At 41.1% G+C, this 16,061-nt stretch overlaps 1 protein-coding gene across 1 annotated transcript in view; it reads left to right on the top strand.

The window, feature by feature from the left end:
* The first annotated feature begins 15,464 nt into the window (after positions 1-15,464).
* Positions 15,465-16,061, top strand: part of ILDR1 (immunoglobulin like domain containing receptor 1) — a 55,171-nt gene continuing 54,574 nt past the window's right edge. The window contains 2 exon segments of the mRNA XM_043998260.1: positions 15,465-15,477; positions 15,480-15,653. Of these exon segments, the coding sequence (XP_043854195.1) occupies positions 15,465-15,477; positions 15,480-15,653 (187 nt within the window).

Below are 16,061 nucleotides of genomic sequence, written 5' to 3'. Positions count from 1 at the left end.
GTCATTCTGACTGTAGATTCATCATTCTTTCTACCGAGCCACCTTGCTTTCCCAAAAATAGCTTTAGCAAATCACTGAATCTCTCATACAGGAAATGAAAAAGTTAAGCAGTTGAAATTCTTTTTTTTTTTTTTTTTTTGGTGAGGCAATTGGGGTTAAGTGACTTGCCCAGGGTGACACAGCTAATAAGTGTCAAGTGTCTGAGGCTGGATTTGAACTCAGGTCCTCCTGACTCCAGGGCTGGTGCTCTATCCAATGCCCACCTGGCTGCCCCTTCACCTTTGAAATTCTAAGATAAATATAACTTCTTTTGCCCTCTGTCTGTTTTATCTTCCCATAATCCTCTATACCTGCCATCATTTAATCTCTCCTCTCCCACTCCTTCCTGTGAATTGTGAAGGATATTGTGAGGGCTCTTAGAGGAAGAATGTATGTAGTCAACACATTGCAAGTCCCCACATACAGGGCTACTATAGTTTTGTGTACCCAAAGAAGGAAATTGAGCAGGTGAAAGGGCTTATGGTCTCCCTTGAATTGGGAAACATTGGTCAATCACATCATCCGAAAGGAAGATTGCCTATTGTAGTAGAAAGGGTGTGGGGCTTGTCAATGGGCTGGGATTAGAATCTTGGCTCTGTCATTTACTACCTGGGAGGAACATGTGTAAAGGGCAATATACCTCACTGGGCTTCAGTTCCCTCATCTATAAAATGAGTTTTGAGCTAGAAGATCTATGTGTAAGGTCTCTTCCATCTTTAACATGATATAGTCCTATGAAGAGTTATTTTAAGGATGGTGTTTTGTGCCAGGACAACCTATAGGTTTGGGACAAAATAAGACACTTAGAGCCCATATAACCTTTATTTAAAAAAAAATTAATCTGTTTTCAATGAACAAATTAATGGCTAACAAATAGCATTAATTCGTTAACCAACTTAACAAGTGATATTAAATTGTTAACAAATTAATTTCAAATTTAATCTTTTTCAACTTTCAATTAAATCAATAATTAAACCTTTGTTTTCTCTTCCTCCCTCCTAACCTCTCCACTCCCACCCATGAAGCAATGGATAAGACCTCATACGTGACAACCTGGGGAGTTACAAGTGCAGGGTGAAATATGTCCTCTCATGTACTTTCAAGGACAAGTACGCCAAAGAGTCAGTCAGTGAACAATTACTGAGTGCCTTATATGTGCCAGGCACTGTCCTACACACTGGGCATACAAGGAAAAGCAAAAGATGGTCCTTGCTCTCAAGGAGTTTATAGTCTAATGGGGGAGACTGTATGCAAAAAAAAAAAAAAGCACACAAAAACCACATACCAACAAGTCTTATACAGAATAAAATAGAGATAATCAGCAGAACATAGTTTCTGCTAAAGTTTCTGCTCTATTCATTCCACTGCCTACTCCCAGCCCCGTTCTCAATAATACTACCATCTCTGCCCTGCTCCAAATGGGTAATTTTCCCTCCTCCTTTCTTTCAGAATGTTCTGAAATCAACTTCAAATCAGTTCTTCTATTTTAAAGCGTCCCCTTGCTCCCTAAAGAACATAAAATATTCTTTCACATACATGTTTGTGTCATGCAACTGGTTATGCCCTGAGGCTTCTCCAAATGAGTCAACTAGAAGCCAAATGACTATAACCTGACCTCTTCTTACTCTCCAAAATACTATGATTCAACTATATCGTTGCCCTATTTAAAATTCATCCCATTTTTCTTTATTTATAATGAAACACCAAGGTGCAAGTACACTGGATTGCACCTCAGTTCTCAGACTGTATTATAGTCCTGCTTCTGCCACCGATATTTTTTGTGACATTGAAGGGCTCACTTTGCCTTGAGTTTCCTCAAATATAAAATAATTAGGTTGGAATCCATGTCTCTGAAGTCCCTTTTAGCTCAATAAAAAGTTATAACTCATTTTTATGTTTATATATGAAGTTTATACACACCCATAAAAATATGTTTACAAAATGTTTTCCTCACAGTAATTCTCCTGGGTAGGAATTTTAAATATCCCCTTTTTACAGATTAGGAAACTGAGACGTAGAGAGAGGTTAAGTGACTTGTCCTGCCTAAGTCACACAACTAGGAAGTCTTAGATCCAGAGTTTAGATTGGAATCCAAGTCTTTCTAGTATCGCTCATTAGATTACTCTTTATACTACTTTGTACTGCCTCTGTCCCAGTTCTGTTTGCCAAGGGTGGGAGAAGCTTGGGGCTATTCGTTTTGTGCTTATAAAGCTGTCAGAGGGCGGAAGCTGGATTGTGCATGACTGTCTCCTCCCAAGCGCTATCTACCAGTTAACTATTCTTATTTTTGTTGGGTTTTTTGTTTGTTTTTGTTATTTCGGGTTTTTTGGGGTTTTTTTGCAGGGCAATGAGGGTTAAGTGACTTGCCCAAGATCACACAGCTAGTAAGTGTCAAGTGTCTGAGGCCAAATTTGAACTCGGGTCCTCCTGAATCCAGGGCTGGTGCGTTATCCACTGCGCCACCCAGCTGCACCTACCAGTTAACTATTTATTTGAATTCAAGACCTCCTTTGCAGCTCTTAAAAATAAAATGTCAGGACCTAAATTCAAATCCGGCCTCAGACACTTGACACTTCCTAGCTGTGTGACCCTGGGCAAATCACTTAACCCTCTTTGCCCCACAAAAACAAAACCCTATAAAATAAAATAAAATAAAATGTCCCCTTAGGTAATTAATCCTCATTAATGCACTTGCACCTGGTTGTTGCTAGGGGTATTTTGCTATTAGTGTGCAAGCCTATGTGGATTTGTAGGTAGGTAGGTGATTAGGTGATATAGGACAATTCACCTAAGTTATTGGGTATGTATTGCAGTGAGGAGGCAGGTGACCCACTATTTAAGGAAGACCCCAGCAGTGCTCCATTCATTCCACTGCCTACTCCCGGCCACTGTCCTAACAAGATTCCCCACTTCTCCCCTTCTATGTGGATAGAAGGGATCTGTCAGTCTATTCTCCATGGCCCTACTCACCATCTTGTTGCCTTTTATTTATTTATTTTTTGGGTGAGACAGTGAAGGTTAAGTCACTTGCCCAAGTGTCAAGTGTCTGAGGCTGGATTTGAACTCAGTCCTCCTGAATCCAGGGCTGGTGCTCTATCCACTGCACCATTTTAGTCCCAAATGCATCACCCTGCTCATCGTTCCCCTTGTGTTTGTTGTCTCTGCCTACTAGAGTATAAGCTACTTGAGGGTTGGGACTGTGTTTGTTTTTGTATTTGCATCCTCTGCATTTAGCCCCACATTTGTGGCTTCTTGTTATTGTTGTTGAGTCATTTCAGTCCTGTCGACTCTCAGTAAAGATACTGGAGTGGTTTACAATTTCTTTCTCTAGTGACCAACAGAGGTTAAATGATTTGCCCCAAATCACACAACTAGGAGGTTTTTGAGGCTGGATTTGAACTCCAGTCTTTCTGACTCTAAGCCTAGCCCTCTATCCACTGCACCAATTAGCTGCTCCATTGTGGTTTAGTAAGCTCTTTTAAAAGTACTTTTTCATTCAAATTTTTTTTTTCTTTTCTTGATAGTTGTTTATTGCAGGAAGTGGCTAAGGTGGGGGAAGGAGGGGACAGTCATTAAATTCACCACCAAGCTAGGACACCATACAATGTATAGGGGAAGTCCACCAGAAACCTAGGATCTCAGCCTCGTCCTTCCCACTAGAAGGGGCAGCCTGGAGAGTTAGAACCTATTCAGGTAGAAGGCCACTTATGGGGAATTGTTACAGACAAAGAACAGCTAACTCACTAGGGCCGGTCTCTGACTCTCCAGAGAACTGTTAGCCAAGGCTGCCTTAATGTCTTCCTCCTGGGCTGCCTTGACATTTTCCTTCTTTCCAAACTTGGTCTCCAGGGCAGAAACCTGCATAGCTCTACTGTAAGAAAATGTCAGGGCCCCTGGCTTAGAGTTGGGGTTAGGTAGTGAAGACATGGAGGTTGGTGGAGGCATTCTCCCCATTCTTGTCCCCAGGCAGGAAGGTAACACCAGTGATCAAAGGGGTACAGTTCTGTAAAAGATAATTATAATTACTTTTACAAATCTCTTCATGTAAATATGTCTGGGTACAGGCATGGCCAGGGTGACCATGGTGGGCCCAAGCAAGATCCCTTCAAGGTAGATATATAAAATAGTCACTTGGTAGTCAGGAAGTATCTCTGGCTTCACAATTCATTCATTCTTTTTTTTTTTTTTTGGTGAGGCGATTGGGATTAAGTGACTTGCCTAGGGTCACACAGCTAGTAAGTATTAAGTGTCTGATGCTGAATTTGAACTCAGGTCCTCCTGACCCCAGGGCCAGTGCTCTATCCACTGCTCCACCTAGCTGCCCCATCATTCATTCTTCATTGATTCATTCATGGGTAGCTAGGTGGAGTAGTGGATAGAGCACTGGGTCTGAAGCCAGAAAGACCTGTGTTCAAAGCCAGCCCCAGATATTTACTAGCTGTGTGACCCTGGCCAAGTCACATATCCCCTAACTACTTCACTTTTCTCATCAGTAAAGGGGGAATGGAATGGTAATAGTACCTTCTTTCCAAGATTGTTCTAAGTACAAATTGAGATAATATTTGCGAAGTGCTTGGTAAACCTTTAAATGTTAGCTATTTTATCATTGTTGTTATTAATAATAATTATTATTCCCAAAGAAGTAGTAAAGCAATGAAAATAAATTTTGCTTACTTCACATTTTGGCAGCAACGGGTTTGCCCTGAGTTTATGTATCAGGACAAGTTTAGGAAACTACACTACTGATCTTCCATTTCAGCCTTTTTTTTTCTCCTCTTTTTTTATTATGGGAGGCAGGCAAAAAAAGAGAGGGAAGAGGAAGGAAAGATGGGCATATTTCCAAGCCTGCTATTCTTTTTCTCCCTTTCTTTGCAATTTCCTAACAAAAATGTTTGATAGGTTTTCCTTTTTCTGAAACCTCTAGAATAAAACCTCAGCAAATGAAAGGATCTATATTGAGAGAGTGGGTGTTTTGATTAGGGGCTAGAAGACTGTGGAATAAAAAGGGGAAGGGTAGAGAGGAAATTTTAGAGCGAAGATAGAAGGAATGCCACAGTGTGGAGATTTGTGTAACCAGAGGATGGCATTGAGGGTACTGGGTTGGGGGTGGGGAGGAGGGTTAAGGACAGGGAGAGAAGAAGCAGTAGCCAGAAGACAGAGAGACAGAAAAGGAATGGAGAGGTGTAAGATTTTCCAAAAGCCAACTTCCTTGCTATTCTTCCCTAAGAATCATAGTTCAGGTTTGGAAAAGACTTGAGTGGCTATCTTGTTCAGGCTATATCTAAACCAGAATCCTCTCTGTTCTGTCCTACAAGTGGTTATCCAGGATTTGCTATAAACCTTCCACTAAAGGAAAGCCCATCACTTTCCTGCTTTTGCCTTCTGGGGCCAAGCATGATAGAGAATCCTCCTTCTATATGACAGCCCTTATTGAAGATAGCCTTCATTCTGATCTGTACTTCCCAAGTTTTCTCTTCTCTGGACTAAGCAGATCATCACTTGGAGAACTGTAACTAGAAATTTTTGTGCCCAGGGCAAAAGCTCAGAATGTGTCCAGGGTAAATAGAATTAAGTCCACCTTCAATTCAATTTCAGGGGTGGGCAGACACCTCTAACAATGAGGCTGCTGCTGCTTAGGCAGCAAGGATCTTTTCAGTGACCCACTGGCATGTTCTCCATCAAGAACCCATCACAGTGGGGGCAACTAAGTGGCTCAGTGGATAAAGCACAGGCCCTGGATTCAGGAGGACCTGAGTTCAAATGAGGCTTCAGAAACTTGACACTCACCAGCTGTGTGACCCTGGGCAAGTCACTTAACCCTCATTGTCCCAAAAGAAAAAACACAACCTCCCCCTATCCCCTCCCCCCCCAAAAAAGAATCCATTACAGTGGGGCAGCTAGGTGGTATAGTGGATAGAGCCTTGGAGTCAAGAAGATCTAAGTTCAAATCCAGTCTCAGACACTTACTAGCTGTGACCCTGGGCAAGTCACTTAACCCCAATTACCTTTAAAAAAAAAAAAGAAGAATCAATCATATCTTAGTGCTAAATGTTAGAGAAGCAATTTCATTAAATAAATAAAATAAAATTTTGTTTTGGGGCAAGTGCCCTTCCTTTAACCAAACTACTACCTACAAATACAGTGAGATTCTGGGAGGGAAGGACTAGTACAATGAGCTATGTTCTCCAAATCTGGGGTATCTTCATCATGGACACCCCCTGACTGAGAAGTGGAGAGGCTGTCACTTGGGTCCTCATGAGATATGGAGCCAGTGATTTCTGGAGAAGCATCAGAGCAGCTTCCTCTTCTACTCAGGTACTACTTTCTTTTTGTTCCTCTATGATGCCCCCCCACCCCCACCCCACCATCCAACTTTGATTCAGCTCCATAAAAGGAAAACTGATTGTAAAGTGTTAGAAAAGCACTAGATGGGGCAACTAGATAGGGCAGCTAGATGACACAGTGGATAGAGTGCCATCCCTGGAGTCAGGAGTAGTTGAGTTCAAATTCATTCTCAGACACTTAGTAGGTGTATGACCCTGGTCAAGTCACTTAACCCAGATTGCCTCAAAAAAGAAGAAAGAAAAGCACCAGACTGGAAGTCAAGGACTGGGGATTGTGGTCCTAGCTCTGCTAATCACTGACCCTATGACCTTGGACAAAACAAGCTACTCTTCTGGGTTCTCTTACCTATAAATTTGTAATCATTTACTGATGTGTTTACCCATTTCCATCTAATGATAATATAGCAAAATAACAATTTGTGGATTTCTTTAAGTATTACCTTTGTGGTCTAGTATAACTGTTGTATTATTAAGCCACCCTGAGCTTTGGAACTCTTGCCCTGGGGTTGTTCTGATCCGTGATTGGAGTGAAACCTCCTGTGGCTGGTCCCAGAACAGACTAATCTTCTCATTCTATCCAGCCATTTTCCCAGGCACAGTAATCAAATCATTCCTTCTGAAAAGGGCAGGAGCTTTTTGTTTATTTGCATTCTAGCCTTCTGTCCCATCCTAGATAAGGATATAGGGACATTCCCAGAGGTCTTGTTACTTACAAATTCTCAAAGATGCCCAGGTTTAAAAAGGAGAAAAAATAGTTTTCTGGGCTTGAAAATCAAGTCAGCACACATTTATTAGCACCTACTCTGCTTAAGGCCTTGCCTGAATGTAACAGGTGCTCAACCAATATTTGTTGAATTAATGACTGAAAGGATAAATTTAATTAACCTGACATATCGATTCCTTCCAAATATTTAACCTCCGCCCATTAGGCCTTGCCTTTCTTGCCAAGGTTATGGGGAACAAATGACTATTTCCACTTCTCCACCAACTATGTCTCATCTCACCTTTGCCTCCTCCCCCAAAAGACTTTGGCTTAATTAATGCCTTGAACCAGGTGGAGTTCTATAATCTCAAATTCAACCCTGAAAGAATCAGCCCTTTCCTTCCCCTCCATGCTGTGAATATTCTGCATGAAAAGTGAGAGGAAAAAGAAAGTCTAGTGTGAGTAAGCATCCTGTTGTTCAGGCCACTGCATGTGTGTTATGTGTATCTGTGATCCTCTACATGTGCGTGGGAGGTTTTAGTCTTAGGCTTATATCTTCACACATGTTAGATGTGAAGCCTTGTAGGATAGGGGAGTGGGGGAGTGAGCTTATCTTGGAGTCAGGAAAGACCTGAATCTGACACATACATACTAGCCGTGTCACTATAGGCAAGTCACTGGACTTCTCAGTGCTCTAGGCTCTAGGTTTATAAACTGTGGGTCACAATCCCCTATGGGGTCCCCTAACCGGATGTGGGCGTAGTGAAAAATTCGGCAACAACAAAAGGTTACGTATACCTATTTTATATACATATCTATGTGGGGTTGCATAATAATTTCTCAGCCAAAAAGGGGTCATGAGTGGAAAAAGTTTAAGAAGTCCTGGTCTGGGCAAATCTCTAAATTGTGTGAATTAAGATGCAGATCTGCATTGGAATTTCTCTAGGAGGATTTCCTACATCCATGAAAACACAGGTCCAGTGCAATACAAAATTGGGTGACGGAATTTCCAGGTGCAGTGGGTGTCCTTCCCGACATTGAGAAAAGAGAAAACAGTAGCAGGCAGGCACCCAGTGACCTGCTGGTAGTATTCCCACACTGTCTCTCTGTGTGTTTCTCCATGTCTGTGCTTTCCTTCATTCACAACCATGTTATTTGTTCCCAGGATTTGTCCCCTTATACCTGTATACTCACACCACAGAACCCCTACATGTGTGTGTCTGTGTTTCTGGATATTGCTATGTGTCAGAAAGAAATCCAGAAAAAGAGTAGGAGAGGAGCAGAGGAAAGGGAAAGGGCTCAATGTCTTCTTCCTCACCCCATAGCTGAGCCTACATAAGTGCTGTGCTGCATCTGAGAGGGGTTTTCTTATGAGAATGGGACCAGCCCCACAGGGCAGAGCCAGAAAGTTAAGCAGGGTCAGCCCAACCAGTAGGCTGAGTAGGGGGTGATTGTGAGGGCCATTTCTATCCCACAAAAAATATCCCCCTTTCATTGGCTAAGGCAGACATTATACCAATGGCATAGTGGAAAGAGGACTGGCCTCAAGTGGGGTCAGATCTCAGCCCTGCTACTATTTGTGTGAGTTTGGGAGAGTTATTTAATCTTCATCTTTAAAGTAAAAACAACATCTCACTGGGTTACTGTGTCAAAAATGCTTTGTGGATTGCAAAGTGCTTTAGAAATGGAAAGTATTATTCGTCCTACCATGGTCAACTGACTTTCAGAAGTGGGTTGTTAAAATTTCTGATTCCTTTTCTGGTGTTAGAGTCTATGTGTGTGTGTGTGGGGGGGGGGGAATACAGGGGGAAGTAGTGGAGGGTTGCTAAAAACTTAACTCTTCTGCTTAACAGGTCATTTTTAAAACCAGTCACAGTGTGTGACTAAGTGAAGTGTTTGTGACTAGTGAAGCATGCTCCTGAAAGAAGTGGTTTGACTTAATGGTACATTTTTGTGTGTGGCCAGTGAGGGAATGTGCTTTGCTTGACTGTGCATATTTGCTTCAAGAGTTTTGGGTTTGTTTTTAAATTGGATGGGGCGGAGAAAGGAGAGGAGAGGGGAAAAATGCTTGTTAATTGAAAATTAAACAAAATTTTAAAGAATGTTAAAGCTCTTTTTTTTTAAGAAGGCAGATATGGGGGGGGCGAGAGTAGGTTTTGAGTATCAATGATCTACATTTTTTTGTGTGTGGGTTACTCCAAACAGACTTGTTTCTGAGTTTAAAAAAAAAAAAGTAAATTTTTAATTAGGGGAAGAGAGAAAAGGGGCAGAATTTTAGAATTGACTGAACTTCATAGGATCGTAGATTTAGAACTAGAAGGGGCTTCCAAAGATTGCCCAGACTAACACATTCATTTGACGGATGAGGGAGCTAAGGCCTGGAGAGGGGAATTGATTAGTCTGAGGTCACACAGTGACACTGCCAGGGTTTGAACTCAGGTATATGGGACTCTAAATCCACTTCATTTACATCAACCTACTACTCTATCACCTTTATCTTCTTGACTTCCAGTTCAGCCTTCTATTCCTGGGTCACGTGTGCATTGCATGGAGTAGGTACTTCACAACTATTTTGCTGCTATTGTTTACTGAGAACATCTTTTTAAAAGATGTCTAACATCAGAGGTTTTAAGACTTCCCCTGAGACATCATTGGAACACTGCTCAAGTCATGCAAGCATCATCTTTCTGGGAATCTAGGAGTATGGGAAAGGGAGGTCTACCTAGATGATGAAAAAAGTTACAGAAACAGGGCTGGGGAGGCAGCGAAGACTCATTTTTACCTATTTTGCAGTTTTCTCTAGAAACCCAACAACACAAAATAATTCACATACTAGATCATATTTTTAAAGCTTTGTTTCTTTTTCTTTCTTCTTTTCAACAAAGACACTGGAGTGGCTCACCATTTCCTTGTCCAGCTTCTTTGACAGATGAGGAAACTGAGACAAACAGGATTAAGTAACTTGCCAAGGGTCACACAGCTAGTGTCTGAGGCCAGATTTGAACTCAGGAAGATGAGTCTTCCTGACTCCAAGCCTGGCACTCTATCCACTGTGCCACCTAGCTTCCCCAAAGTTTTGTTTCTTATTAAGTTTCAAACACCCTGGAGATTAGGGGAACTTAGAATTTTGCCCGAGGTTGGCCCTGGTCCTTAGGCTGAGTAACTTCCCTTCCTGACTTCCCAACACCCTCAACATCCCCACTCAGACGCACTTGGCTGACGAGGCTGGAGCCTGTTTGTAGGTCAATAGAAAGGGAAACCACAGGACTGTTTTTTGTCAGATGGCAAGCATAAAGTAGGAAGTTTCTTTTAAATGATCTGATCTCTTGGTTTTATTTCACTCAGAAATGAAGACTTTATTACCTCTTTGCTGTACTATTCTTATATCCTCATAACAGATTCCCTGCCTCCAGTTCCTCCTTCATTAAAAAAAGACTATCTAGATATCACTTTTCCCTATTTGACCCACAGAGTCATTCATTATGATAAAAATAAGCAGTTCAACGAAACTGATATATAAATACAACACTCCTACTTCCAATCCATCCTTCACATAGTCACTGGAGTATGTAGGTGGCTCAGTGGATAGAGCACTGGCTCTAGAGTCAGCAGGATGTGAATTCAAATCTGGCCTCAGACACTTGACAATTACTAGCTGTGTGCCCCTAAGCAAGTCACTTAACCCCAATTGCCTCAAACATCAGGGGGCATCTCCAGTCGTCCTGATGTGTATCTTGGCACTGGACCCAGTTGGCTCTGGAGAAGAGAGTGAGGCTGGTGACTTGGCACAGCCCTCCCTCACTTAAAACCATTTCACTGCATGACCTCACCTCTTGATGTTATGGTCCTTTTCAAGATTGAAGGACAAACAATAACAACAAGAAGACATAATCACCCATAATATTTAGCTCTCATCATGCAAAAACCTGGTCAAAACATTAATGGCTTCCCTGTGAAATCCAAAGTCCTTTAATGTGGCATTCAAAATACTCATACCTGAGAGGCAGAATGGTATAATAGATATGACACTGTACTTGGAATCAGAAAGACCTGGGTTCAAATCCCACCTTAAGCATTTAATATTCATTTGATCTTGAGTGACTTAGCTTCTCTTTGCCTCAGTTTCCTCATTTGTAAAATGAGGGGTTTAGAATCTTTTTCAGCTCAAAATCTGTGATCTCATGACCTACCATTGTACTTTTATCTCTTGCAGTCAAATGGGTTTATTCATCCTTTTGCTTTGCAGCTTCCTTATTTTTGCTCACACCATTCCTTATGCCTAGAATGCCTTCCTCTTCTTAGCCTTTATCTATCAGCATCTTACCTACATTCAATGACCAGCCCAGCTGGAAGAGATCCCCTTTTTTTCTCTCTATCTCCCCCACCTCTGCCTTTGTCCCTTCTTTCTCCCTCCCTCCATCACCCTTACTCACTCCCAATCTTTTTCTTCTCTAAACAATTGTAACACCTTTTACTTACCATTCATATAACCCTTGATACAGTGTATGGGTATGTGTGTATTTATAGAGAGAGAAATATAGAAATAAAAATTTAAATTATATAAAACATAAAATTCCATAAATGTATAAATATTTAATATAATATAAATGAATATAATGAATCAATAATATATTAAATATATTGGGTAAATATATAGGAAAATACATTCATATATATACACCATATAGTATGTGAACATATACACACAATATTATATATATATAATAAATACAATGTACAATATTGTACAATATTGTATTTGTTATACAATATTATAGACATAATAAATTTACAACATACAATACAATATTACATGATGTTGTAGACATGAGTTTTTGTTATATTATCATGTACTATCCCTTATCATATGTCTCATTCCAGCCCCCACTCCTACCCCCCCCAAACACAAATACACACACACACACACACACACACACACACAATTATTGACTTCTTGTAGACAGGGCCTCTTGTGTGTCGCATAACGGGCTTAATCAATGTTTCTTGGCTAACATTTGTCAGTAAACATTTGAGTTTAACAGTTCTAAAAACTTGAGCTTCTAGAAGAATCGAAGGGTCTCTCACTCACATGAGGAGTGAGATGAGCCCATCTCTTTTTTCCTTTCCAGTGCTGAACTTTATAATAACTACTTCTGTACTTCTTTCATAAGTTCTCTTTTGACAGATTCTTTCTCTGTCCTCCTTCTCCTATACTCTCCCCAATGCAATCATATCCCAGAATCTGGATATTTGTGATTCCTATTCCATCCTTTTTGTTCCTTCTTTCTCTGATAGACACATACAGCCCACCCCAGTCTCTACTCCTTCCACCAGTTTTTATTCCATTATGTACCTCTGTCTTGTTTTTCTTCACCAGTCATTTCTTTTTTATTTCATTTCCATTTTCCTTTATATTGTGTACCAGATGGTCCTAAACAAGCATGAACATTTTGGTATAAAAAGAACAGGAAGGGTCAGCTAGGTGGCGCAGTGGATAGAGCACTGGCCCTGGATTCAGGAGGACCTGAGTTCAAATCCAGCCTCTTGACACTTACTAGCTGTGTGACTCTGGGCAAGTCACTTAACCCCAATTGCCTCACCAAAAAACCAAAAAAACAACAAACAAACAAACAAAAAAGAACAGGAAAAGTGCATATGAAACTGTCAACTTTTGTTACATGTTGGGTTTTTTTTTTTTAAGTGCTTATTAAATTGAACACAGGATCATAGATTTAGAGCTGGAACAACCTTTAGAGGTCATCTAGTCCAACAGCCAAATTTTAAAGAGGAGGAAATCAGAGCCAAGAGGGATTAAGGGGCTTGCCCAGGTTTGAAAAAGTAATAAGTGCCAATTTTGAACTTGTCATCTGCTTCCAAAGCAAGTGCCCTTCTCCTTTTGGAGACTATCTCCACCAAAGTGACCCGGTTTGTTAGCATCACCTTCTGAACTTCCCCTCTCCCCACTTCTCGACTAATCATTTTTACAAAGTTGCTTCAACAGCTTAAGAATCTCCCCCTCTCTGTCACAGGAAAGCTCACCCAACCTGGTAGACCCAGGGATCTCCCTAATATCCCAGGGAAGGGGTGGTAGGCACTGCATGATGTGGAAATCACAGGCCAAAAAGTACAGGTCATTTGACCAAAGCCACTAGAAGTCTATGGTAGAATTAGGACTTGGGTATCCTAAGTTGGAGTCCTAGCAAGACAGCCACCTTATATTCCTTTGCATATAATTGACAAATTCCATCACTTGAACATCTTTCCCATCTGTATCCCCTCTATTAGTTGCCTTACTCTGAGATGCCTTTTCCCAAACCCTTCCTCATTTCCTGTTCTTCTAAGCACTTTAAATCACTTTTAAAATACTCAAAAACTTGGCTTTAGGATATCATTTCTGATTACTCTTTTATTGTTTCCTCAATGCTAGTGATTATAATTTATTTTACATGACTTTTCACTTAAACTTATGGCTAGAGAGTGCCTTTTATTTCTTGTTATTCAGCCACGTCTGACTTCATGAGCAGTTTGCCATTTTGTTCTCTAGCTCATTTGACAGATGAGAAAACTGAGGCCAACAGACTTAAGTGACTTAGCCAGGGTCACACAGCTAGTAAGTGTCTGAGGCCAGATTTGAACTCAGAACAATGAGTCTTCCTGACCCCAGGCCCAGTGCTCTCTCTACTGCTCCATCTAGCTGCCCTTATATACATTGTCTTTTTTGTTCCTCTTAAATGACTCTATGAGGGAGGAATGGCAGGGACTATCTTTTCCCATTTTACAAATAGGAGAACTGAGACTCAGAGAGATTAAGCAATTTACCTAAGGTCACACAGCCAATAATCGACAGAAATGCCAAGCTCAAGTCTTGTGGTTCCAAGTTGCTTTCATAGCTCATTCTGTAATTCTTTTTCTGTTAATAAATCAGTGACTGCAAGTACTAAGAACCGTGCTAGATCCTGGGGATACAAATACAAAGGTGAAATTCAACTGTATTCTAATTTCGTAGATCAGTAATAATTTAATACACACACAAAAATGAGCAGTGTTTGGAGGGAGGGCAATGCTCACAATTGGGAAGAATCAAGAAAGGCCTCTTCAAAGAGCTGACACTTGATCTGGGCCTTGAAGGGTACTAGGGGTTCCAAGGAGAGATAAGAAGGGAGAACATTCTTCCTGGTCATGGGGGAGAGCCTGTGCAAATTTACAAAGGCTTTTTGGATGCTCCATCTCTTCTACTGCTGCTACTACCACCTCCCCCACCACCATCAGTAATGATAATGATAACAAGGAAGGAGAAGAAAGAAGCATTTATTGAGTGCCTACTATGTGCTAGGGGCAGCTCAGTGGATAGAGCACTGGTCCTGGAGTTAGGTATACCTGGGGTCAAATCCAGCCTTAGACACTTACTAGCCATGTGACCCTGGGCAAGTCACTTACCCTCTGTTTGCCATTTCCATCCCCAGTGGATTAAGACAAACTACTTTGGTATCCTTGCCAAGAAAACCCCATGGACTTCAGGCCCAGCACTCTATCCACTGTACTACCTAACTGTCCATTATAAATATAAGCTCATTTTTTAACTTACAAGAACCCTGGGGGGTAGGTGCTTTTATTTTCATTCATTAATTTATTAATTTATTAATTAATATATTTTTGTGGGGCAATGAGAGTTAAGTGACTTGCCCAGGGTCACACAGCTAGTAAGTGTCAAGTGTCTGAGGTCAAATTTGAACTCAGGTCCTCCTGAATCCAGGGCTGGTGCTTTATCTACTGTGTCATCTAGCTGCCCCCTCCAAGTGCTTTTATTATTCCTGTTTTACAGATGACAAAACTGAGACAGACAAAGGTCAGGTGACTTGCCCAAGGCTAGTTAGTGTCTGAGGCTAGATTTGAACTTGGGTTTTCCTGACTTCAAGCTCAGCAATGCATTCCCTATGCCATCTAGCTTAAACTAGATTTTTAAACTCATTGGATCAGAAACCTCTTTTGTTCTTTTTGTATCTCTACCATGATACCTATTAATAGTGCTCCCTGAATAGTTTGATAAATACTTGTGATCCCAAGTTCTTAGATTGAGAATTAGAAGGTGTTTTGGAGGTAATCTAATTCAATCTCCTCATTTTACAGGTGAGGAAACTAAGACCCGAGGACATTATTAAGTGACTTGCCCAGAGCCATACAGGTCTTAAAGTTACCCAGGCAAGATTCAAACCTGGGTCCTCCATCTCTGAATTCAATGCTTTTCCCATCACCCCATGAGACTTTGCTAATGGTAGTGAATTCTGTACAGTCAACCAGCCTTTATTATTTGCTGTTGTTCTTTAGAAAGTTATCTCATACTCCTTTGGTGGTTTCTCATCTCACTTCACTTTTTTCTCATGTGTTCTTGGCTTCAGGATGTCTCTCTTTGCTGGTGACGGTGCAGGATACTGAACGCTATGTCACACTATTTGCCTCCATTGTCCTCAAGTGCGACTACACCACATCTGCCCAGCTACAGGACGTGATGGTCACCTGGAGCTTCAAGTCCTTCTGCAAGGACCCAATCCTAGATTACTACTCTGCATGTGAGTGTTTTCCTTAGTTCTTTCCCTCTCCACCCCCCAAAAGCCTTCCTCATATTTTTGTGAGTGAAGGGATACGGAAATTAGCTGAGAGCCTCTTCCTGGTCTGAACCTATACCAAGATAGCTTCTTTAGGGTATATACCCAGATATATTTGCTCTCTTCCTTTCCCTTCCCCATGAAGATTTATGGAGTTTGACTAGACAATAAGCTTCATGAGGGCAGAGTTCATGACATACCCAAACTCTATACCTTTTCTGTCATCTTGTCCACATAGTACAAGTTTAATAAATATCTATTTTAAAGTACTTGATTTCATGCACTTAGGCTACAGAGTTGGAAAAGAGGAACCTTGGAAGGCACCTAATCCAGCTTCTATCCAGAATAATGAGACAGCTACGTGGTATAGTG

This window comes from Dromiciops gliroides, chromosome 3 (assembly GCF_019393635.1).
Source record: "Dromiciops gliroides isolate mDroGli1 chromosome 3, mDroGli1.pri, whole genome shotgun sequence".
Taxonomy (NCBI): domain Eukaryota; kingdom Metazoa; phylum Chordata; class Mammalia; order Microbiotheria; family Microbiotheriidae; genus Dromiciops; species Dromiciops gliroides.
This window is presented reverse-complemented; position numbering and strand designations above follow the sequence as displayed.